This window comes from Fistularia commersonii, chromosome 27, assembly GCF_037954325.1.
Source record: "Fistularia commersonii isolate RoL2024-O1a breed Wild chromosome 27, RoL_Fcom_v1.0, whole genome shotgun sequence".
Lineage (NCBI taxonomy): Eukaryota > Metazoa > Chordata > Actinopteri > Syngnathiformes > Fistulariidae > Fistularia > Fistularia commersonii.
In genome coordinates, this window is record NC_141310.1 from 4,738,429 (window position 1) to 4,763,220 (window position 24,792).

At 41.2% G+C, this 24,792-nt stretch overlaps 4 protein-coding genes across 6 annotated transcripts in view; 2 read left to right on the forward strand and 2 right to left on the reverse strand.

The window, feature by feature from the left end:
* Positions 1–146: 146 nt before the first annotated feature.
* On the reverse strand, positions 147–3,230 carry cox4i1 (cytochrome c oxidase subunit 4I1). 3 transcript variants are annotated; one of them, XM_086174538.1, is made up of 5 exons: positions 3,131–3,230; positions 1,523–1,599; positions 872–1,036; positions 611–742; positions 147–463 (listed from the first exon to the last, which is right to left on the reverse strand). In XM_086174538.1, exons 2-5 carry the CDS (start codon positions 1,596–1,598, stop codon positions 327–329), a joined length of 510 nt encoding a protein of 169 aa, XP_086030664.1. In that variant the 5' UTR covers position 1,599; positions 3,131–3,230; the 3' UTR covers positions 147–326. The 3 variants fall into 3 exon arrangements, with proteins under 3 accessions (XP_086030664.1, XP_086030661.1, XP_086030662.1); XM_086174535.1 differs by lacking the exon at positions 3,131–3,230 and adding an exon at positions 2,669–2,742; XM_086174536.1 differs by lacking the exon at positions 3,131–3,230 and adding an exon at positions 2,665–2,732.
* Positions 2,808–5,986, forward strand: emc8 (ER membrane protein complex subunit 8). The gene is made up of 5 exons (XM_086174534.1): positions 2,808–3,297; positions 3,869–3,945; positions 4,081–4,150; positions 4,482–4,576; positions 4,705–5,986. The coding sequence occupies exons 1-5, from the start codon at positions 3,085–3,087 to the stop codon at positions 4,862–4,864; spliced, it is 615 nt and encodes a 204-aa protein (XP_086030660.1). The 5' UTR covers positions 2,808–3,084; the 3' UTR covers positions 4,865–5,986.
* A 2,060-nt stretch (positions 5,987–8,046) lies between these two features.
* gins2 (GINS complex subunit 2) lies at positions 8,047–13,349 on the forward strand. The gene is made up of 5 exons (XM_086174488.1): positions 8,047–8,163; positions 8,409–8,523; positions 9,329–9,428; positions 9,542–9,668; positions 10,024–13,349. The coding sequence occupies exons 1-5, from the start codon at positions 8,074–8,076 to the stop codon at positions 10,150–10,152; spliced, it is 561 nt and encodes a 186-aa protein (XP_086030614.1). The 5' UTR covers positions 8,047–8,073; the 3' UTR covers positions 10,153–13,349.
* The window catches only part of gse1b (Gse1 coiled-coil protein b), a 161,085-nt gene continuing 147,313 nt past the window's right edge, over positions 11,021–24,792 (reverse strand). Inside the window, exons 7-17 of the mRNA XM_086174487.1 lie at positions 23,603–23,770; positions 23,091–23,473; positions 22,651–22,981; positions 20,302–20,921; positions 20,047–20,159; positions 19,675–19,939; positions 18,070–18,183; positions 17,582–17,956; positions 16,066–16,404; positions 15,404–15,507; positions 11,021–13,793 (exon numbers count right to left, since the gene is read on the reverse strand). Coding sequence (XP_086030613.1) covers positions 13,653–13,793; positions 15,404–15,507; positions 16,066–16,404; positions 17,582–17,956; positions 18,070–18,183; positions 19,675–19,939; positions 20,047–20,159; positions 20,302–20,921; positions 22,651–22,981; positions 23,091–23,473; positions 23,603–23,770 — 2,953 coding nt within the window. The 3' untranslated portion in view covers positions 11,021–13,652. The remainder of the gene's footprint in view (positions 13,794–15,403; positions 15,508–16,065; positions 16,405–17,581; positions 17,957–18,069; positions 18,184–19,674; positions 19,940–20,046; positions 20,160–20,301; positions 20,922–22,650; positions 22,982–23,090; positions 23,474–23,602; positions 23,771–24,792) is intronic.

The window sequence follows — 24,792 nt, forward strand, 5'->3', positions numbered from 1 at the left end:
AGCTGAAAGTGCTGAAAAAATTATCTTATCACATATCAAAGTACCTTCAAATTGTCCACTTATAATGGTTCTCCACAACTGACAAGTGACTATAAGTTCGGCATTAATATGTATTGTGGTGTTTTGAAATGCACAACACGTTCAAGTTCATTTTTAACAGGTAATTTTATTATTATTTATATAATACAGGATGACCATAAGAGGACTTCCAAAATGCACAGACTGTAGTTAAGTGAACAACTGATAAGTACAGAAATACAGGTTTCTTATTTGTTTGAGTTGGTATGCCTTAATTGTCAAATGTCTGTCATAGACTTTTAGATCCTTTACTTCTTCCACTGCTTGTTTTCGTAGTCCCAGTGAGCTGAGAAGCCCTGTACTGGATTGATTCTCATGTCCAGCATCCTCTGCAGCTCTTTTGCTTTATATTCTTCATCAAATGTGTGAGGTACGGGTCCATACACTGAAAAAAAAAGAACATTTTTGACCTTGAAAATAACAAATCCTTTTTTCAATGTAAACTCAACTAACTGTAACAGTGCTCAATAGAAACAGATACTTGAAAGTCATCATAGATTCGTCAAACATTTACTGTATAAACATATCTTACCAAATTTCCTCTGCCAGAGCACAACTAGGCCAGTGAAGCCGACAAAGAATAACACCCCCCCAACCACAGTCTTCCACTCAGATGTTCCCTGGTTCATCTCAGCAAAGCTTTGTTTGAAGCTGATGCGGTACACTAAAATAATAAAAAATTCAATTAACGGTTTAACCCTTATACCTTCACAATAATTACTCTATATTTTACAGGGAATATGTTTGATACAGCATATTAAGTAATCAGGAAAGCACTCAAGCCAAGACCTACAAGCAATCTTCTCCTCATTGGAGAGGGCAGCCCAAGACCCCTTCTCCTTCTCCTTCAAAGAGACCTGCTCTGGACTCAGGGTCTGCACGTAGCTGATATCTGGGAGTGGATTCTCCCGCCTGTCAAAGTAGGCTGGGAGGGAATAGTCCTCTACCTTGGCAACACCTGCCAGGGATGACAGAATTATTCAATCCTTTTGTTATACGCTGAAAAGATCCCCACCCATTAGGACAATAGTGCACGATGCATCCATGAAGGTTCTTAGACATGCAGGTGATGGTTAATTATCAAATCATATCATGGCAACAGGACTTAATTTCTTACCATGAAGACCTTTCAGCTGTCATCTTTGATAAGATTTGACAAAAGATACTGCATAAATTGACGGCTAATAGCAGATTATTTGGGATTGACATGACATGTTTTGAAGTTTTGTGGCAGACTCATAGATCAAACTGCTTAAAGTCAAAATCTCATTAAGCAGGTAAAAAATTTGTATCTCAATTTCTTTTTTTTCCCTGAATCTATAACATATAATTCTTTATCAATAATGGTAAAAAAATAAAGAAGCATTTTCAAAGTAAATTTTAATTCAGAGACACACATCTGATTCAGTGCCATCCTATAACTGAAAAGACTTGCAGCACTTACCATGTCCTCCACGTACACACACAGACGTGGAGATGGCACGTTTGCCAATGAGGCGAAGGGCTCTGGTGGCAAGCATTCTGGGGAAAAGGTTATGGATTATTTTCTTTACACAAGTCATGTACCACATTTCCACAGTACAATCATTGTCATAGCATGATATATAATCCCTTTTATAAATTAAAGAAAGGGATTCTTACACAGTTTTATCAGATTACTATTCGCAAGTAACAACCTTTGTGCCTTTGTAGGTATTAACTGACCACAGCTCACATGATGTGAGCAGTAAAACTAGTTTTCTTCGCCTGTAATGGAAGACTAGCCCTGTTTGAAGATGATTTAACATCAGACTGAACACCTCTGATCAAGTCTTGCTCCAATTACAGTAAAGGTTAATGTCATCTCATGTTGAAATAACCTTGTTTTCCTGTTTGAGGCTGCCCTTCTCCCAAAACAACGCCAAAGTGGTGACAATCAGCTAAATATTCTAAGGCTATAAAATCCGTAGAGGAATACATGAATTTGACTGGGAGTATTGACTAATGTTAGAATTCCTATTCTTTCCATGTATATATGTAATAATCGAATTAAGTAGTCTTCCAGTGCTTCCTGTATGCGTTGCAATGGCTGTGGAGATGTCAACTTGTTCAGAATATTCAGGAATTGATTTTGGGACAGGGTCATAACGAGTTTTTATCGCTTCAACTTGCCCAACAGGAGGGCTATAACACGGAGGTTACACTAGTAAGCTAAGCCCAAGCTAAAGCTAAACACAAGGTCATAGCGCCCGAGCAAAGCAGGTTACCGAAAGAAACTTTAAACGTTTTGGAGAAACACGTTATAATCCAATACGTCCATGATGTTTGAGGATACGCTGGTGTTAGCCTTCGACATTTGCTGAGACACTGACTATAAGCATTACCATCATTTATCCCGCGGTAAGCGCTAACAGCTAGCCAGAATGTTAGCTCGTCCTAGCTTCGATGCTCCTTAAGAAGGTCCCCGTTTATTTCCGGTAAAATTGACGATTCCCTTTGTAATGCTATTTTAGCGGATAGAGAACTTAATATCAATACATCAACATTCAAACACGTGTGATTAAAAGAGATTTTGTGTTTGAAATATGCCATTGATAAAAATACAACCTACTGTCTTATCCTTGCTCGCGGCCGCCGGTAGTCTGAAAGGAAGTGCTCTCCGGTGCGGAAGTACGTCACAAAGCAATTGCAACGCAACCCTTCACGACATCACTTTCTGTTACAACCGTTCTAATTTACGGCTATGGTTCGACTAAGGCGAGTGGGAGGGAGGTGAGGGGAAAAACTAGCTTGGCCGGCTACTTGTGGCAGGAAATCATTTATTTTGGAATATTGCTGTGTTCTCTACATGTTACATGCACTCGCTTAAAGGAATACCATCAATCACCTAACCCATCAATAAGGTTCCTGATGAAGTATGTAATTATCTCCCGGCATGGTTTAAAATAAAAGCTAACAGCCACAAGTTCCTCCGTATCGTGTAGTCACGCGGGTCTTTCCGCCGATCCTGCTAATTCCCCTATAATCATGCCTATTCAATTGACAAGTCAAGCTTACTGTAAAATGCTCTTACATGCTGCCAAGTATCCGCACTGTGCTGTCAATGGACTGCTGGTGGCAGAAAAGGCGAAGGAGAAAAAAAAAGACAGCCACCACGATCCTGTCTTGTGTGTGGACTGTGTGCCTCTGTTTCACGGTACTTTGGCTCTGGCACCAATGCTAGAAGTAGCTTTGACGCTGGTAAGTGGATTTCGACAGTTTAAACACAGTCACTAGGTTAAGGTGTAAGCTCTACATTTCCGCAGCAATGAGAAAACTAGGACGTTGACGGAATTGCCGTAGAGAATATCTTGCCATGGGCTACAATTAAGAAGTATACTATGAATTGGTATCTTCTTTCAGTGCCCTATTCATGGTTCTGGCCTTTACTTTTTGGATCCCTCAATATCACAATCTATTTTAAGTCTCCTCTGATGGTCCACCTCTGTCATTCGACTACCTCGACCTTATTTAATAAGTTCAAAAAATGTTTGTTTTTGAAATTTTATTGTAGAGCAACATTTTTCGAGTTTGTTTTGAAACATGATATCAGAAATAATCATTTTAATGAACAGCGGTAATAATTTGTCTCTTTATTTCCTGTATACTTTGAGACATGTCATGAAAAACATTGGTGCAATTCTTTGATAACTCAGAGGCTACTGACATAGAACATGGTAAAGTAGCTTAACCAAGAAAATGCACTGAAGTAAAACATTGCCCTTCTTTTGTCTCTCATTGTGCCCTGTTATGGTGATTTTTCTTTGCTTAGATCGATACCTGGTGCAAAGAGAATAATTATGTCATTGCTGGATACTATCAAGCCAATGAACGCACAAAGGATTCAAGGTATGGGCATTCCAATGACCATGAACACTCCATTGTGTTAAACAGTGGAAACCCATAAGCCCCCTCCCAGGCTTTATATGCTGATATAGTCTACTTCATTCTGATATACTCATTACTTTTCCTCTTCTTTTGTAGACCCAACCAAGTTGCAGAAAAAGTGGCTGCAAGGGTTTCTGAAAATTTCAGTGAAGCTGCAATTGTAATGGTATTTGGGAAATTCTTTTCTTCCCCTGGCTGCTTTAACTTCATTTGAAATCATAAGTGGCATGTGCAATGTTTTTGTTAATGTGCCACAGCTTTTATGACTTTTAATCTTTATTATCTACAAATCACATGGACATCTATACTTTAGTGTGTGTGTACTTATTGCACTTTGCAGATTCTTTAAACATGTATAGGTAATTATTACACCCAACTTTTTTAGGAATATTGTCAATATATTGATTTAACTGATTGCTCAAATAACTTGCAGAGTTTGAAATGTTTTAATATCAGACTTTGTTCAACCTAACCGTTTCCTTTCTGTTCTTTCACAGGTGGACAGCAGCAGGTTGAAAATGAGCTGTAATGAGCCCATTGTGCTTATTTACGATCATCATGAAAATAAGTGGAAATGCAGAGAAGTAACTCAGTAAGTGTCTTTGTTTATAGACTGTTTTTCTACAAACATTGTGTTCACCTCAAACTACATGGGTTCTGTAACAGATGTCTTTTGAGTCTTACCTGATAAGTCCTGTTCTATGTTGATCTGCTTTCCAGTGACTCCTTTGAGGACTGGAATGAAGCTCAGAAGATCACATCTGCTCTCCTAGAAGGAAGGTCATACGAGAACTTGATTGACTTTGACAATCACTTGGACGATTTAAGGAACGACTGGACAAACCCTGTCATCAACAAATCCGTCCTGGATCTGTGTTAAGACCAGTCCGTCAGGAACACACTGGACACACTTTGACAACGCTGCGACTTTTCATTATGCGTATTGCTACATGATGCGCGGCACAAAAATAGAACGGCAAAACACAGAGCAATTGTTCCACCTAAGGCTCATATTGATGAGCACATGCAAAGCACTGACCATTTAGACCACAATCTCAAGGGCAAGTGCCTTATGTGCACTTTTGGCATGTGTCCGTGTTTACAAGGTGACCCTGAAGTGATTTTGTTTTGAATGCCATTTTAAATGGTCTGTGTTTTTCAAACTACCATATGTGCATAAAATGAAATTCTTTAGAATCTGTTTGTTTGTTTCTCTCTTCTCTAATACCAGTAGCCATAAAGAGATAAATGCCTAAAGTTAATGATTTTTTTAGGTAATGATTGTACTACTGTTATATGATTAAGAATTATTTTTGTTAAGTGGCGTTTGATTTAATATTTTGAAAAAAATCATATACTGTAATCCATACATAAGTTCAGAAACCCATTATGAGAATATGAGGATTTTATTAGGAAAAATGTTGGGTTTAGTGTTTTTTCTGACTGCATTTCGTATGTCCTCAAAACTTGCATCAACAGTGATGGGATGATTTCTACAAGAGCATTTTAATTTTTTTTTTTTCAACAAATGCAGGGAAGGTGTCTGAAACCTGTCCAGATGTTGAACATTTTGCAGTGACCACAACGCTGGCCTGGCTCAACGAGCGCTTGCTTTGCCGTACAGATGGCACTCTTTGTCACACTACAACAGCTCTTAAATGCATAAATTGATAATGTCGCTAGGACATTTCGGAATGTAGATTATATAGTTATCGTTCGATAGTGAATAAGATAAGGTTCAAAAATTAACTCAAAGCGATCAGTGAATTTTGCTTCAAGTCACATTTAAGATTTGGGAGATATTTTTTAATCACTTGAACAATCTAAAGCCTGTTTTTCAAAGTTCAACATATACCATATTTGCCTATACACCTGGCTTTGAATCTGAAATTAGAATTAGTCAACAACAGCTAATTTAATAATTCTGTGACCTTTTTTACAGAGGTGAAGAGCTGAATGTACGAGGATATAAACCTTTGAAATAAACTATTTACAAGACTCATTTTATGCCAAGCATTTTTGTTTTATATCTGTTTGGGAGTCTTTACCAATACTGTGCAAAGTTGCTGTAATTATAGTTGAATAATGTGGAAATGGTTCCAAAAAAGGCAGTATTTCTCTCCTACTCCTTTCACTTAAAGGACATAGAAAGGAGCCCAAATAACTCATGTTTTAAAGTGGACTGCAATTTTTCAGCTGTCCTAATTTGAGAATTATTTCCTCTATTACACTAATGAGATAACAAATTGTATAATTGCTTTTTAAACCCACAGTATCTATGATGAAGCTGTATTTTTTTCATTTCTGTACTGAGAGTGAATATAATGCTAGAAGGACGCTGAGGCTGGAACTTTGTTGGTGTGACAGAAGAAGATACAGAGAATAGGATTAGATGGAGACATGATTGGCTGTGGCCTCCCTGAAAGGGAACAGCCGAAAGGAAAAGAAGCAGATGGTGCTGCCTCATGGAATCCCAGGTTTACCCAGTGATTGGGTTCGTAGAGCAGGTGGACAAAAAAAAGAAAAAGGACAAATGAAAAGGGACAGGGAAAGACAGACTGCTGTCTTTTCCCTATGGTGTGTGACTAATGTGAAGCCTCTTTCTCGATTGCCTCTTCTATTACTTGTCCCCATTCTTCCAGACTGCCCTTACACTCAGCTATAACTGGAAGCACAAATACTATAAACCATCTCAACAAACAACCCTGAAGGGAACAGCTGAAAAAAAGAGATTTTCTATACCTTTTTTGGTTGAAATCTTTCCATGGCAACTGAACTTGAGTGTCTTTTGTTGAAGCCATTTGCACCTACCGGAATATAGATTTATATATTATGCTTTGTTTTGTAACAAAAAAAATACATGTTTTTTGGGCTAAAACAGGATGTCAGACTTGCATTATGGAAAACATTATTTTACAGAAGAAACTCTTTTTTTTTTGCAAAGCCACTTGTCTGCAGTCTCTGTCACTGTTCTCAGTGCAGCTGCATTTTCCTGTTACTGGCTGCAGTCACTTCATCAGTAACACCAGTGATCCGGGGCTATTTGCAGCTGTAGATGCCTGTGCAACACACCCCCACTACCATGTTTGACAGATAATTTTGGAGGTCATGACCCCTCGTTTCCGCATACATTTCTCTTCCATCATCCTGGCCCAAGTTCATACTGTTCTTGTTGCCTGATGATTTGTACTCCACGAGTGAAGGCATTCCAGCAGCGCAGAACTCTGCCTTTTGTGTGAAAATGCTGCTGCTGGTTTGCGCCTTGATGCAAACACCGATCTAGAAATGGGCTGCCATCAGAATGCTTTTTGATCTTACTGTATACTTTGATTACTTACACGGCTCTAATGGGCGTGATGTCACTCCCCTACAGGCAAACTCATAACTTTAATCATATGAATTACCTAAGAATTTGAAATGTGATTACATCATTGATAAGAACCCCTCCTAACCATGAGTGTGAGTAAGTAAAAGTACCTGAATATTATTTCATACGGAGCAGCATACTTTTAAAAAAAGTAATTGAACCCACGTTGGACCACGTGTAACATTAAAATGTAGTTAAACAATTTAAAAGAAATGTACAAAGCAATTTTTCAAATGACACATGAATGATAACTCAAGGGTTATAAAATGAGAAAGAATAGATTTATGTTGGTCAAAAAGAATCTTAATCAGACAATTATTTCGATCCAGTTTTGAATTGAAATCAACCACTGAAATCATTGAAATCAATCTTTGTAGTTACAATTAACAGTTAGGACAATTCATATTTCATTGTATTTCTTATTCTTCCTCCTTTCTACTATTATCTATTACTGTTATGTTTTTTTACTTGAAACTCTGGCACAACAATTTCCTTCGGGATAAATAAAGTTGTTCTCATCTCATCTCACTGTAGGAGCTTTGCATCAGTTGATGATAACCTTGTCAATGATGCCACCTTGTGGTGTTTGTCTGCAGTTGCTTTCACCAGGGGCAGACTGACCTCACTGCGCATGTCTCCGGAGCCACGTGACCTCTCGACGTGAATCACGTTTCCGCCTGGCGGCGCTCAGCGCGGGAACATCGAGCTAGCGTTGCGTTGCGATGGATTCTTTGGAGGTTGAATTCCTTGCTGAGAAGGAGATTGTGAAGATAATACCAAATTTCAGTTTAGACAAGATATTTTTGATCGGGGTAAGAGAAACGGTTGCTTACCACACCTTATTTATTTTGTTTTACAGGTTTGATAACTTCGCTTTAAAACAGATCGCTGACTTTCCCTATTTACAGAAGTTAGCACATACGTTATTCGGATATAACGCAAGTCTATCTTACGTTTACAGGTTGGAAGTCTGCTGGTTGAAAGACTTCTGTATGTCAAAACTCTCTTCAAGTTTCCCGGGTTGGTGCAGTAAAGTAAATATGTGTGTCTGTTCAAGGGCGACCTGGGTCCCTTTAATCCTGGGCTGCCGGTTGATGTCCCGGTGTGGCTGGCTCTCAACCTGAAACAGAGACAGAAGTGCAGAATTATCCCTCCTGACTGGATGGATGTCGGTAAGACCTCTAAAGTTAATACACCATACATTTTTCTCTCTTTTTTAAGTCAAGGGTACACAGTTGATGTCATAAAAATGACAGGACAATAAATCTAAAGGAAAAGATATGTGTGTAGATATATGTGTATGAGTAAGATATATGTGTGCATTTAAAGACTGATCAGATTTTTGCTCACTAATTTTTTTTCCTCATAACTATATTATTGGTAATCAGTAGTACAGTTAAACTTGTAACTATGCTGATGTTGACTTCTCATCACACAGGCTGAAAGTGTTTTCTGTATAAAGATAGAGATTTGTGTGTGTGGGTGGGTGTGTGAACCATCTCACTGCTTCTATTTACATGAAAAAAAAATATTGTGGTGCGCCACCAAACAAGAATGTTGGGAAACTACTCTGTCACTTAATTGACAGAACATTTAATTGCTTGGTTTGTCATTACATTGCAGGCATATACACTTAATGATTGCTGGATAAATTTTTGCACCAATTTAGAGAAATTGAATCATTTCCCATGGCACACTATGGTTGAAAACCACTTATTTAGACTAGTATTTGTAGTTTTCTTAGCTATCATTATTTATTTTTTTCTGTTAATATTTTGGACGGGAAAAATAGTTCAGAAAGGATTTTCTGGGTGTTATTTATATCTTCATGTATTACTGTAATAGGGAGCACTTCAGGAAGACAGCACTGAAAAATCTTAAAATTGTTTGCTAAAAAGTACTGCGGCTGTGGCCTCCATATTTTCCTTCCTTACCCTCCTGTAATTTTGCTGCTGTCGCTGTGCTTCTCAATTAAAGAAAAACTGGAGGAGATGCGAGAGCTTGAGAGGAGAGAAGACACCTTCTCGCCGGTCCCCAGTCCTTACTACATGGAGCTGACCAAACTGCTACTTAACCAGTGAGTCAGTGGAACCAACAGAATACTGGAAAATCCCAGTGTTAATGGTTGAAATGTTGTCCTCTTGAGTTTACCTGGCGACATGGCTATGATGCTGTCTTGTGTTTCTGCAGTGCTTCTGACAATATCCCCAAAGCCGATGAGATCCGCACACTGGTCAAAGACATCTGGGACACGCGCATCGCCAAACTCCGCCTGTCTGCTGACAGCTTCATCAGCCAGCAGGAGGCTCATGCCAGGGTAAGACACACATTTAGTTTCAACATCTGTGGGCAGCAGAGTGAATTATTTTCAACTTGAGTTGAAAAATGCTACGATTGAACTCCAGTTACAGCTCAACTCAAGAAAAAGTTTTTTACTTACTCACCTAATAGAGTATTGTTGTGTTACTGCACGATGAGCACCTGCATGTAGAAAAAGGCACTACTCCTTTCCTTCTCCATTATATCTGAGAGCACCCCCTATCCATCATCAGTTCACGATGGGGATCGGGGTCAACTTCTTTGGTTATGAGGAAATGTAGTTTTACCCTTTTTTCAACTTTCTGAAAACTGGGCATTGCTCCTGGATCACCGTGCTGCCTTGTCCTTTGTAGCTGGACAACCTGACTCTAATGGAGATCAACACAGTGCGAACGTTCCTCCTCGACTCTCTCAACTGCATGTACAAACTACGCTCCAATCTACAGCCGACTTCCAGCAAGGGACAGTTCACAGACTTTTGAGCAAGAAGTCGAGACCTGTGGGACAGATTTGTGTCATCGAGGAAGGCAGGATGAACACCCTTGGCCCCTGAATATGAGGATCACTTCTCCACATTTATTATGAATTTCTAAACAGTGTATTGTACAGGAAGGAAGACACAATTTAAAATGGCATTTTAAATTTTTGCATAGTTACATTCATGCAGTTGAATCCTCATACTTAAAAGTGGTTGACACATTAGGGTACCAAGTTACATGATTAAATGTACTCTGACTATAATACTGTATTATGTAATAGATCAGAGCATTCTGTATAGCTGGTGGTTTACCATTTTCCTCAGAACATAGAAAAAAATAGACCATGTTTTTCCTTTTTCTTTGACATTGCAGAGAAACAACTGAGGGAAATTCTATGTGAATAAAATAGTCTTAGATTATTTAATATCATAGGGCAGTTTACCTCAGCAACAAGATGATGTGTGTTTGTTGTAGTGTATTGTGTATATTTTCAATCACACCCCTTTGCTGTTCTTTAATTCTCTCGCCTCCTGTGTTTTATGTTACTCATGTTGTATAGCCTAAATATTGCAGTGAAAAAAAAAATCTGCATTCAGCAGCAGTGCAGCATTCTCTGGCCAACTCGAGGTCTGAGCTAATAAGATTAACAGCTTCTAGAGGGGAAGAAAAGGCATTAGTACAAAGGCTAAAATTTTAATGCAATACGAGTACTTATAAATTAATGTAATTACATTCCTCGTTAACACAAGGCCTGTATGAGATAGGTTTTAATCAAATGCTGTTTTAAAGGCAACCTGTAATAAATGTACCGTTGCCCCAATTGATCACAATTTGTATATTTTACTTCCCAATACCCACAAGGAGACAAAAATATATTAAACATTTTGAAATATTTTATTTTCTTTTTTTGTCTGAAATCACAGCCATATATTCATAAATACCTAATTACTACATTCAACAAAGAATATATTACATTACAATGAATTCAAACAAGTACATTTTAAAAACAGGATTTCACAGCATCTAGACATCCTCCACTGAGTAATGGTGCTATTGCATGGGCGTGCGTGGGTTGGAGTTGGGGAGGGGCTCCACTGTCCCGGACCCTCCTCCCCAGCTCATTGGCAGCTGACCTCAGCGTGCGCGTTCCCTCAAACCAACAGGCTGCGCCTCGGACTCTCCCGCTCTGTAAAAATGGCTACACTCCGTCCCCCCAGATCCGCGGCCTTTTTCGTTAAAGGACACAGAGTGAATTTGGACAAAGGAGCTTCCTGTCTGCTCGTCGATTGCAAACATTCAATTGATGCAGGATTAAGTGGGTTAGGTGATGGCGGTTTCACTGCTCGTGCATAGAAGTCCCTGATCCATGATTGTGTGTGGGATGTGCATTTGGACATCTATTTCATTCATGCTCTAAAAGTATTGAGGCACTTGTAATTCATATACTACCAGACTACATGGGTGGGGGGGCTTCTGTGTCACAACTTCAAATATTTTGGATGAGAAAAAATTGATCAGACATTTTTAAAATCCAGGAATCTGTCACTCACCATTGAGGCCAAGTTTTGTAACGGCGGCTCCTTCGGGCTAATTCACTACTCTGCACTTTTCTGGATTGCCTTTCTGGGTTATTCCATTCTGGCAGATGAGCACAGAGCTGAGGGAACATGAGTTACAGCGACGAATGTAAAATGTATGGCTGATTCTCACAGCGGCGCTGACGAGGAGGATGAGGCACAGACAAACCGTAAACATGAGGCCGGGTCAGTGAACTGACTGTTTCGGAAAAGCAGTTTGTGTCTAGTTTTTGTGTCATTTCCTTTCTATGTTCTTTATGTTGGCAACTTTGGATTGGATAGGCTCCAAACATTTGCAAACAACAGTAAAAAAAAAAAGAAAAGAAAGAAAAACATGTTTAAATGTATTCAGCAATACAAGGTGGTGATGGTGCTTAAATTTTTCATTTTGGCTAATTAATCAGACTGAACTTAAGAATCCAAAATGATACAATGGGTGTAGATAGTTTGGCACTGTGTCCTCTCATGGCTGCTGATTAAAGCTTGGATCTGAAATGCTGTAACAGGGTGATTTTTCACCCTGCATCTTCTATCTGATGCTGGATAATGTCAGCACAGTACGAGAAGCAAAGCCCCAGAAGTTGGATAAAGCTTCAAGAGCCAGCAATATCAGCTAGCTTCTTTGAGAATTTTCTTCATGTCTATATAAATTAGTCAAGTAATAATAATGATAATGATAACAATAAAAGGATCTCAACTGGTTGTGAACGATGGCATCTCAAGCGATTGCTTCAGTGCCAAAAGCAGAGAGACACTGCTATCAAGTGAGAGGAACCACATTGGGAGCATATGAAAGGGGCCTTTAGAGCCCGCAGATTTGTTGCAGTGAAGAGAAGGGCGTGAAGGAGGCAGGAGCCGTGACTCCACGCCTCCGCGTGAACTCAGAGGGCTACGGCCGGATCGCAGCTGCTCAGTGCCAGGAACGTGTAAGACGAAGAGTGTATCCTGTTTTCACTCGCTCCCCTAAATGTCTCAAAATGAGCTATTCTGGCCAGCAGCAATACAAACACTAAAAGCAAGGCTTTCTTTTCCAACCCAAAAGCATAAACATATAAAAATGGCAGGCTTTTTCTTTTAAAAGAACAATGATTAAAGTAATAAAAACATACAAAATTCTTTATGTCTTCATATTATGTACAATATAAGGCTGAAGGACCTTTTAAAATTCTTATTCTCAAATTTTCTATTTTGAAATAAAACATTTCCTTAATTCTTTCCAAAAAATGTGCATTTTCTAAGTTCTTTCCTAATTTGAACAGTTCTTTGTTGTAACACAGTACCACCAGGTAGTTCTTCAGCTTTTTATTCTTAAGTGCATTTCCAGTTCAAAAGCTCTTCACGGCCAGGGGAGAGAGAAGAGGGAAAAAAAAGAGAGAGGGGGGAAAAAAAAGGAAAATCAGTCCAGACTAGCCAGAAGCATTTGTAAATTTTGGAGCATTCAAGTCTTTAGATGACACCTCTCCTGGGGCAGCTGCTCTTTCCTTGGCAGATTGTCCGAATGGCTGTGGTGACAGGAGGTGCAGGGATTGAAGCGTGTGTGAAAAAGCAGGCTTCTGTGTGTGTGTGTGTGTGTGTGTGTGTGTGTGTGTGTGTGTGTGTGTGTGTGTGTGTGTGTGCGTGTGTTGATCTCCAGACACTTGGGGGGAAGGGGAGGGGCACACCGGCCGAGTTCGGGATTGGCTACATTGGCACATGTTAGCGGCATGGGTTGTGGCCAGCCGCAATCCAAAGACTACCTGTCCTTCAGTAAATGGTCCTGTCTCCGGGGCGTACATCGCCCATCTATCCATCCACTCCGGTCAATCATTTCTGGGCCCAGTAACATTCCCCTCGGAGGAGCCGCCTGGACCGGGCTATGAAAAATAAACTCTGGCTGTCAGTCTAGAAGGAGAGGTGGCTGGAGGCCGTCAGATATGCGTGTCTGGGTCACCTGGGAGGGTAGCCCTTGTAATGTCCGCCCCGGGGCCATTGTGTCTGTGGCAGTGTCAAACACTTCCTGAAGTGCTCCAGCTCTGCTTGCAACTTCTCTCTTTCAATCGCTAGCTTCTGTCTTTGGGACATCAGCTCCTACACAACAAGAAACACAACGTTACAAACTCAGAAAACATAGGTTTACAGAGCGGTAAATCTAACTGGTAGTGTTAAGCTCTGGTGGTCCAAGTTGCTCGAGATGAAACATTTTCACCTGGTGACTATTAAATCATGACGGGCTTTCATATCATCTAAAAATCCCAGAGGAAATAAATACACTTTTCTGGCTTTGACAATGTCTCACTTTGGTAAATTATCTACATTTGACCCATGTAATATGCCAAAATGTGATCTATATATGCATAATTGGACTTTTTTTTTTGAATTTTGACATAAAAATACCAATCTTTTCTCTTCCTGTGCCTAATTAAATTGCTTTATTGGATATTAATGTTCCTCCCCCGAGACAAATAAAAGGAGTAACCAGCTCTGCATATTATGTTTTTTTTTTTTGTCGTGTTCGGCTGAATTCAGCTGTAAATACTAGACAATATCTTTGAGAAGTTGGTCCCTTGCTTTTTGAGATCTGAATACATGTTTGAAAACATGTAAGTGGGCACCTTCTTGTGTTTCCAAGAGCTTTAATTAGAATTTATGCAGCAATCCTGCAGAGCAGTCTGATGTTGGGGAGGGCACGTTTCACTCTATTCAATTATCTACCATTTATTGGGACGCTTCATATTTAATACAACCTTTGGACATAGCAGAAGCAAAAGCAGAAGACATGAATTAATTTGGATGAATCAACACACACATGCTGAGCGATCCATTCAGAGAAGGACCTCAGGGCCGGCAGGAAATCACATAGGATGGACTGAATGTGCACAATATGAAGACAATAAGAGATTTTTGTTTGCTTGTTTTTTGACCCCAAGTCCAAAAGTGAAGGAAATCAGAAATATGGCCTAATTGACAATAACTAAAACCCAACACTATTGACAAATGATATTACAAATACTGCAGTATGAAAAACAAAAATCTACAAAAAACAGCATCCATGCACCGAGTTCTGATCAAGTCCACCTCGGGAATTAAGAATGCCACATTGGACAGACCGAAGGATAATCATCTGTCTGAATAACACGCAGACAGTATCATATGATGTCTGAAAGTAATGAAAAGTCCAACATGGGAAACCCCTCTGAAGTCTGACTGGATCACGTGTCAATCTTTGCTCCCCCTTTACAAACCCATGTGAATATCATTTAAAGCAGGTTCTCAGGTTCATGATCTCGGACGATGGATTTACAACTTGCGCGTCTGAGAGGCTGTTCAATGTTCTTATTGGTTTTGTCGGCGAGCTTTATAAAAGTGCAGAGATTACTGTAAAGAAAAGAACACCGTCTCACAGATGACAAAGACGGAGGAGGATGTCAGCCACCATTAGTTTTTATATCCTTGGGCATGGATTTTCAAAACCATAAATTGAGAGCAGGGTCTTTGAACCATGCAGACAGACTTTTAACCATAGTCCAGATTTACATACAGGGCCCTTTGCTAAAGTGATAGAAATATATTAAGACAGCATAAAACATATTTGGAAATTTGGTTTGCCTGGATCTTGGCCCAGTTAGCCAAAGAGAGCCTTGCAAGTTTAGGCTTCAGAATTCATGACAGCATAGGTGCAGAATTTACATGCGACTTACCCCCATGCTATGAGACAGCTGCTCAGCAGTTAGACTGAGGTTGTAGTTTTGAGCTTCTAATCGTCGACACTGGCTTTGCAACACTTGTCGCTCCAAACTTTGCTCTGGGGTCCACGATGGAACATGGGAACAGAAAACGGACAGAAAAACAAGTTTGAGGGTTGAGAACAGCAAATACAATTCATTTGTATAATGACGCCAGTCTACGAATTAAACAGATGAAACGAAGATGATCTACCACAAGCTAGAAGATCACAGTATCAATTATGATTGTAATGTGATCGTTCCTCGTTGCTTTACCTGTCTTTATTTACTTATTTGATTTGATCTTCCTTCAGCCGAAGGGAATATTCAAATCTTTGTACTTTTTAAGACCTTAAAACACTTTATAGCCTCAACTTTGACATTTCATATTTTATTTGTATTTCTTATTCTCGCTCCTTCCTACTATTATCTATTATTGTTATGTTTTACTTGAAACTCTGGCACAACAATTTCCTTCGGGATAAATAAAGTTATTCTTATTTTTCTTTAATTATGAACTTCAACAATGAGATGTCAATCGTCAAGTTGAGGTTTTCAAACCCTCATATAACTAGAATAGCAAAGCCACAAAAAAGCCATGGCTGTTTATTTGAATGTGTTTATGAGTGGCTTCATACCTTCAACATATTCCTGATAGGCTTCAAATATTGACTCAATCCCCTGCCACTTGGGAACTGACACCTCCTCCTCCTCCTCTTCATCCTCTTCTTCGTCTGAATCTTCCGAGCCAGACAGGTCCTCCCTTGTCCCTGAGGCCTCCCGATGAATGGGTGCCGAGTGCTGCCCGTTGGGCTGGGGGTGAACATGTGTGTGAGGGTGAGGAGATGGATGTGCGTTTGTGAGAGACTGCGAATGAAGCTGAGGCGGCCGCCCGGAGGGGCTCTGTAGCTCTGGAATGTTATAATGGACAGAGGACTCCTGGAGGGGGGAGGACTCAGACAACCCTGGGGTTCCACCTAAAAGGTAGGGAGAAGAGAGAATCGTTAAATATTCAATCAATATTCCCATGAACCCAAGTTGTTTATTGAACGACAATCAAGTCATTTGGGCATCTTGGGAATTTCTGAATTGTTTGATTTTTTTGGACCTCGTTGTCAGCTCAGTAACACTGTAATGATCATTTTCAAAGCTCTGATCTCAAAAGGGCAATCTTAATGAATAACTAACAGGGGTCTGACAGTGCATTTCAGATAAGATGCTCTTAATGTTACTTGAACTTAAATTTAAGGCCATTGATGCACTACAAACGACATTAATGACAAACATTTTGATCCTAAAAAGGAAACCACAGAGAGGATGAGAACCTTTAAATAGAACATATTGGTAGGAACGTTAGCCTTTTAGGAAACCAAATAAGAATGAAAGGCATTTAAAGAGACTGTATGAAGCTATAATTACACAAATAGTATATTTTCATGTTTTAGACGGTTATTTTCTAGAAAAATTCACAGTTCAAAGTTAAGATGCCAAAAGACATGTCAACTTTGTACTTAAGCCCCTAAAACACTTGATAGCCTTAACCTTGACAATTTATATTTCATTGTATTTCTTATTCTTCCTCCTTCCTACTATTATCTATTACTGTTATGTTTTTGCTTGAAACTCTGGCACAACAATTTCCTTCGGGATAAATAAAGTTGTTCTCATCTCATCATCTCTCAACTTCACAATATGGCAGTTTGACAGTGAGAGATCCGGGTACGCACACACTGATGAGGTCCTGTGAGGGGATTTTGTGCACTGTGAGGGGATTCTGGAAATAATATTCATTTTGAGATGAATAAAGATTAACCTAGGGAGCTGGATTATGGTGGTCATTGATTTTGATCCACCTTTGATCAAAAATGCATTTGCAAATTAACACATCGGGCATTACACATTTGAAAGTTTTGCCTGGCTTAGAATGTGGCAGGGAGTGATGAACCAGGCAGGACAAGCCAGTGAGCTGGTAAGAAACAAATTGCTCTATTGAACCAGTTCTCCAGGTTTTGTGATATTATCTAGGGCTAGACTCCTGATGAAATCCTGAGGATTATAATGTAAATGCATTTCTAGTTGTATTTTTAGCGACACACTATATTTCTCTGATTCTCATTAGTGAACTCAGTTAAGGCCTAGACGCCTTTGGCTGACCTTTGTGTTTCTGCAGAGCCTTCTGTGTCGACTGCAGCACAGACTCATGGAACTGTTGGGCAAATTGCTCTGGAGTGAAACTGTCCCAAGGTTTGGTACGTCCGTTCACGCTGTGAAGACCTTCTTTGACCTGCAGGGGGAGTGGGGGCCGCAAGCTGTTCAACAGGCTTGAGTTTCTCTTAGAGAGATGCCCCTCGCTGGGTCCCCGGGTCTTGTCTGGGTAGACAGCTGGAGAAGGGGGTTCCTTTGGTCTTAATGTGTCCCCGAGGGCTGTTGGATGGTCGTTGGGGGATGCTGGGTGATTTGATGAGGGGCTGTGGGGTCTGACGCTGTGGTGGTCTTCGGATTCAGAGGCAGGTTGAGAAAATGCAGAATCTGCAAATGTTTGAGCATGTGTTAGATCTGATGAGGTCCACAAATAATTAAACAAATTTAACACAAACGGTAATGAGAAAGTTTTTTTTTTTTTAAATTAGTAGGGATCTCACCAGGGTTCTGCGCTGAAGGACTCTTACATAGAGGATGGGGGGCGTGTCTTATAGTATCTAAGGTTATGTTCTTCTTTTTAATAGCTTGCAGCAGCTCCACCACCTTTTCATTGTCTAAAAGACAAACAAAAAGCAAATACATAATAATAAATTAGAGGTATTACTACGTGATCAATAGTCACCATTGCAATTGCATCAGTCATCCAAGTCACGGTCCAATCTTATCATGACAGGACTCATCTGAAAGGCTTCCTCAGTTCTAAAGAGTCAACATTCCATGTCTGTTCATTTTTTCTTTTCGTGCGAGTGTATGAGGAGGCTGAGTGCGTTCTGACAACATAGGAATCTGTGTTGCCATCTATAGGCGGACAACAGAACGAAGACTAGTGGACTGGGTTTGCTTCTGCTGACTGCCCCAAATCATTTTGTGTATATGTACATAACTGTCTGCGCATGTTGCAAGGTTCTCCTTCCAAACCAGGCAAATGTTGAGTGCTCCAGTATATATTCATTGCTAAATACACACTGCTTATTACAGCCAAGATAATTCTGGGTCGACCAACATAAACCTAATTGCTTTTATGCAAACTGTGATTGCTTTGTCACCGTGACACAGAAAACTGCCACATGAAAATCAAGCTTACATTAGCAACCGGAGCTAATGGTGGGGGGTGAAATAAAGCAACTCATGCTGCATCCAAAATGAGCAATCAAAACACTTTATTATGCGGTGAATAATATTGTGTTTGTTTGTAACCAGACTGATGAAATCAAATTAGTGACTGTCTGACAGACTGTGAACAATTTACCGCTGGAAGTTAACATCAAATACATTTTTCATGACATAAATTAAAGACAACAGCTGTGCTGTGCTTTCAGAGAAATAATAACCCAAGGTAAAATATGTAGCTTTCTAAAAACAGCACATTGACATCTGTGGTGCAACCCCGACTGTGCCTGACTCTGCCTCCTCGCCACACACTGATCAGAGGAGAGGAGTGTGTCGGTGGGTGTCTGGCAAAAATCCCTAGTGGGGATTGGTGAAGTGGTTTAAATAACTGGAGGACATCAAGGGCTCACACTGAAAGACCCCCAAATGGGACTTTGACTTGGGAGTGGCTGCATGAAGGAGCGACATCTTGTGGTAAAATGTAGTAAAGCGCCTGACTCAACTTTCCTGTTTATAACATGGGAATTTCAATTTGGTATAATCGGTTTTGTGAGGATGTGAGCACGCATGTTAACTAGACACGGTGTAAAACAGTGAAGTGAACAGTGAAGCCGCGGACTGAGAGACATCACACTTTTTGAGAGTTAAAATATCATTCTCCTGTATTCTGTTCAAATGTGATTCGGAAATCTATTGTGTTTAGTGTAATGTAATGTTTTTTTCATGGGCATGTAAATTCTTTATTAAAACATAAGTAGTTAATTTGATTGTAAATGGCCTTGAAATGTTGAAATTTCAAGGGTAATACATACAGTCTTGTATTTAGAAGAAAAGCTAGGCAAAGCTAAGAGTTATTCTAAAACAATTGGATGGGTTTGAATTCTTGCTCCGTGAGAAGGGGCTCAGTCTTTTGCTTTCCATACCAATGCTCTTACCTCTTCGCTGCTGTTGGGTCACATGGGAAAGCCTGAACATGGTGAGGAAGCGCTTCTTTTCCTCGAGCTCCGGTGCTCGGTCCATCTCCTCGGGGGTAAATCGTGTGCTGAGTTGCGGAGGTGGAGGAGTGCGTTTTGATTGTAGGGCAGCTGGTGAGGGGCTGCGCTCCCTGAGCATCCTCCTCCTCTTCCTTCTCTTTTGCAGCACTAGTTCCTCACGCCGGACCAGAGTTGTCAGGCCAAACATTCCCAGGAAGTCCAATTTCTGCTCAGAGGTGCAATCAAACGGTTTTACTGGGATATTTTGTCACGTACGCCTGTCTGAGTTTCCATTATGGAAAAGAGACACATATGTGTTGGCAGACATTTTACCTCGGTGGAGTCGTCCAGCTTGAGCGGGGGCTGATCTGCTACCCTCCTGAGATGTGCCCTGACCTCCTCTTCATCACTCTCATCATATGAGTCATCCAGCTCATAGTAGTAACCTGCAGAAAGACACAGATGTCACTCTGAGTCCTTACATCTCCATCTCCTTGTATAAAGATGACTGATAAATGAACATAATGGATTAAAACGCAAGACGGCATGCAGTGACAATCACTTCCAAAAGTGAGCGAGGATGAGCACCTTTCTCCCTGGCTTCCCTTCTCCTCTTTTCTTCGAGGTCCAGCTTACTGACAGGTCTCCGATGCTGCTGCAGAAGCTCGTCATAGATCAGCGTTGTTTCTGAAACCATTCCAACTGAGGACACTTGACCCATTCCCACTCCTTGTCCCTGTCGACTGTGCCCTTGGTGTACCTGAAGATTCTTCAGTCCAACATTGCTTTTCACAACTCCCTCAAGCTCATATTGGCTAGAGAGAGGCAGTGATGCCGCCCTCTGGCTAAAGAAGGACCGGGTAGATTTCTCCAGATCCGCAAGGAATGTGCTGGGCTCAGGGAGGCCGGGAGGACCTCTCAGTTGGGTATACTTTTCGATTGCCGCACCTTCTCTCCTTCTGGACCCGTCCTCATATTTGGAGGGCCCGGGGGGCAGACGACTGAGCTCATAGTGTCCCATCCCTGAGGGCTCATGGTTACGCCTAGACTCTGAGGTGGTTTCTATAAGGGATGCAGGATTCCAGAGGGTGGTTGGGGGCGGAGGGTGGTGTTCACGTGGTGGCTGAGAAGGTTTTGGGGAGATGAGAGGTGGTGGGGCCCCCAAGAGAGGATGGAGGTCCCGGGTTCCTGGTTCTTGGTGATTTGGTCTAGAGATACAATTCAAACAAAGACCATCTATTGTTAGATAAGCACAACAGTGTCCGTATCGCTTAAAACCCGAAAGACATGTTTTCAGCCATACATGCACATGCACTGACACAGCACAGTCCTCATGTGGCTTTTATATTCCCCTTTATCCTTCTCAGAATGTCTGTGGGGTGGTGTGTCTGTACAAAACAGTGTTATCAAGCATAGACAGAGTTGCCCAGAGCACATGGAGAATTGGGCCAAGGCACACAGTCCTCTGGACATACAGGGCCATTTTGGGTCTATCATGCCCCTGTAGTATGGCATGTACACATGCAAAGACACGCACACACGCACGCACGCATGCACGCACACGAGCACAGACACACAAAGTTCAGTGAGTGTGTTGTTGGGGTAGAGTCAAGTCAAGAAGAAATATTTTTTCAAAAGATAGTCAGAAAAGGAAGGGTGTAATAAAGGAAGGGTAAGATGTTTTGTCTGAAAAGGAATCACAGTAAGTGATGACAGGGCGAGGAAGAATATATACTGTGGATGGGGAGAAAAGTAACAGAGTGATTGTACAGAAGTGTGAAGGAAGCAAAAACTATGAGGAAGAGATAAAGCCAGGTGGCTCATACAGACAGTCCAGGACATCTTTCCAAAGCGTCTTGGCAGCAGAGCACACTGCCTGACCAGTTAAATGATCTTTTTCCCCTATTTGTGTTTGAATGTCTATGTGTGAGGGAGCAAATATGTGTTATCTGCAATCTGCAGCCAGTACACTGTGATGCTGCGATTATAGCATTGGGTCAGTGTTACCTATGTGTATCTCTACTGTCCTACCAGTTCAGCATTAACAGAAAAAAAAGCCAACAACCCTCACTTCATCTCATACAACACAAACACAGGCGCAGTAACAATTGAGGGTAAGTAGGGGGCTTATGCTGTGCAAGGTTGAGAGGATTAGCTGAGAATTAGCCTTTGTGTATCTTTGCCTTTCCACCTGCTGCCTGTTTGAAACCTCTACCCAAAACTCATGAAACAGCAGTCACCAGGACCACACGCTAGACTCCAGAGTCTGTATTAACACCTCATCAAAGCTGTCTTTTTGCCTGCGTGTCAGGCCTTGAAGTTGGCACGGACAGAAATAGAGTAGACGCAATACTTCTGACAGGGTTGATCTATTTTATAGTTTCACTAAAAAGAAAATCCATAGCTTGTCAGCCTTTGAGGCTTCAAAACACAGGTTTCACTGTCCCTATCAGGCAAGTAGAGACAGACAGCCAATCCCCCAGAAAACCTGGGCAAAATTGGCGAGTCCATGAGTTTATGGTTAAATGGTGCTGTGGTGGGGACCAATTGTCCATCAATATCAAATAAAATGGCTAAAACCACCCCAGGAAAGCCAAAACGAACTTTGACCATAAGGGTCTTTTAAAGAATAGTTCCCAAAATGATAACCAAAGTAAAACAATTATATATTTAATCACGTGAGCATGATGTCCATATGTAGGTGACAACAATTTCCTTCGGGATAAATAAAGTTGTTCTCATCTCATCTCAATTGATGGCACATTGCTATAATGCTAAATATTAATTGTGAAAAGGTAGAATTACACTCTTATTCTCACTCAAATTTGATTCAAGTTAAGATGTTGGGTGATAAAACTAGCCTCCAAGAATGAAGAAAACATCTTTAATAATAACGTGTATTATGCAATTAATACATCTTTACAACAGTATCCTCACCTGAGTGTGTCTGTCCTATGATCTTGCGTGTCACCTGTTCGTCCCAAATCCAGGTGCTGCTCCAGAACCTGCTGGCGGAATTCAGACACTTGGTACTGACGATCCGCCTTCTCTTGCCGCAACTTGCGTTGCCTCGCCAACCATCTCTCCTCCTCGTTGTTTCTCTGGGAGATTAATGAGGAAGAGAGAGCCGTCCCCACAGTACTGGGACCCAGGTAAAGGCCGTGGCCAGAGATTAGACCAGGGACTGCATGATGTGATTGTACCATTGCGGAGTGGAGTCCTGGTGGGACTGGTTTAGGGGCTGGAAGGGCGGGCTCTTTGGTTTTGTCTATGGAATAGGAGGAGGATCATTGTTAAAAAGCTTTCATGAAACATTAATATGGCAAATGCTTATATGGTGAGAGTTCGTGGAGGCTGACAAGGAAACAATCACACACCAGCCCGATTAGGGGTGAGTCTCTCAGGCTTGGTTCGGTCCTCCTGCCCCCTCATGGCATGGAGCTCAGACATGTAGTGGCTCTCCATAGCCTTGGATGCCTGCAACTCTTTATCCCTCAGTGCTCTCTCTTTTTGCCTCTCCAACTCTTTTTCTCTTTCCCTTTCTCTCTCCTTTTCCCGTTCCCTCTCGCGCTCCCGTTCTCGCTCGCGCTCTCTCTCCCTTTCCAGCTCTCTTTCTCTCTCTCGTTCTCTCTCCCGCTCTTTCTCTCGCTCTGCCTCCCGCTCCCGCTCTCGCTCCTTCTCGCGCTCGCGTTCTCGCTCCCTCTCCCTCTCCCTTTCCCTCTCCCTCTCTCGCTGCCGCAGCTCATCCTCCAGCTGAAGTCTGGAAATGAAAGTCGACAGGGAAAGAGAGGTAGAAAAAAAAAAAGAGGACAACAAAATTAGAGTGGACAATTTATGTCGTTATGCATTCCGTGCTCGAGTATTGCTATGTGAATAAAGAAGAGTATACCTTTCTGACTGCAGTGCAGACAATGAAGGGTGTGTGAAGTCCCCAGGGAAGCGGACCCCTGGTATGTGCATGTGAACTGCAGAGGGATGGATGGGGGGTAAAGCTCCCCCTGCTGGCAGTGGGTAGAAAGGTGACCTCAAAGCAGAAAGGCAGAATGGGTCATCCATCCTAGGAGAGGATTGCAATCAAAAAAAAAGAGAGTCAGCCTCCCCTTGTGAGAGCACCATGTTCTCTTTCATTAACCTGTGTGCCACCTGCCTAAAGAAGTGACATCACAGTGCACTGCATCTATCAGAAAGCAGAAGCGTCTGTCAGCTAACCTGACAAGCTTGCAGGGACCGTACAGCTGTACAACTGTGTGTCTGTTTTGTGTGTCTATGTCTATGATGGCTGAAGCACATCCCATCATTTAATCCATTATAATGCAAAGTGTGATGGGGGCAACAGTCCTCTGATCTCACCGGGCTGACAGAGCAAGGGACATGCAGTCTGTGTGATACGCCAACACAAATCTCTGGTAGGCATCTGAGCCTAGTCTTTGCTCGAAATGTCATGCGTGCGAGAATACATTTTTTGTGTGATATGTAAAATAAATCATCTTTTCTTTTTGGAACATTTTTGTGTGCGGATTTCTTTCAAAACTCTACTGACATACCAAAGAAAGCAGGCCCTTTGACGCACATGCACACAGGCCCAAGCACACGGGTATACACAGACACACTCACAAAATAACATGTACTTATGGTTTAATGAAATAAAAAAAATGATAATTCCTACATTTCACTAGATGGAATTTTCTCTGGGAGCTACAGCAAGGGTGCAGAAACATGCTCTGGATAAAGTTTAACTGGTAAACCCAACAAGGGGTTTTCTTACAACTCTTTTACTGAGTGTAAACTGGTTGGGCTGAGTCAAGGAAATGTGTACTTCCTACTAAGTGCCCTGCTTTAGGCAGCTTCAACAGATATAAATGTATTTTTGAAATAAATACCTTAAGATTTGGAGTTCCCCTAGGTTTTTTTAGTAGCCCGTCAGGGAACAAACTACTTAAAAGCTTTCCATTAGAATACAGTCTTTTGCTTGAAATTATTCTCTGCTATGTCCTTCCATACTGATAGCTCAAGTTTCGTCACTGGTTTCTCTGCAAAGATGATTTACTGCAAAGAACTCCACCCCTTTACACCATCAAA

Coding starts and splice junctions, on each gene's coding strand:
- cox4i1 (XM_086174538.1), bottom strand. CDS start 1,598: ATGCTTGCCACCAGAGCCCTTCGCCTCATTGGCAAACGTGCCATCTCC. Junction 1,037..1,522: donor GTGTGTACGTGGAGGACATG/GTAAGTGCTGCA, acceptor CATCCCTGGCAG/GTGTTGCCAAGGTAGAGGAC. Junction 743..871: donor CAATGAGGAGAAGATTGCTT/GTAGGTCTTGGC, acceptor TTATTATTTTAG/TGTACCGCATCAGCTTCAAA.
- emc8 (XM_086174534.1), top strand. CDS start 3,085: ATGCCTATTCAATTGACAAGTCAAGCTTACTGTAAAATGCTCTTACAT. Junction 4,151..4,481: donor GTGAAGCTGCAATTGTAATG/GTATTTGGGAAA, acceptor GTTCTTTCACAG/GTGGACAGCAGCAGGTTGAA. Junction 4,577..4,704: donor AAATGCAGAGAAGTAACTCA/GTAAGTGTCTTT, acceptor TCTGCTTTCCAG/TGACTCCTTTGAGGACTGGA.
- gins2 (XM_086174488.1), top strand. CDS start 8,074: ATGGATTCTTTGGAGGTTGAATTCCTTGCTGAGAAGGAGATTGTGAAG. Junction 8,164..8,408: donor ACAAGATATTTTTGATCGGG/GTAAGAGAAACG, acceptor TGTCTGTTCAAG/GGCGACCTGGGTCCCTTTAA. Junction 9,669..10,023: donor AGCAGGAGGCTCATGCCAGG/GTAAGACACACA, acceptor TGTCCTTTGTAG/CTGGACAACCTGACTCTAAT.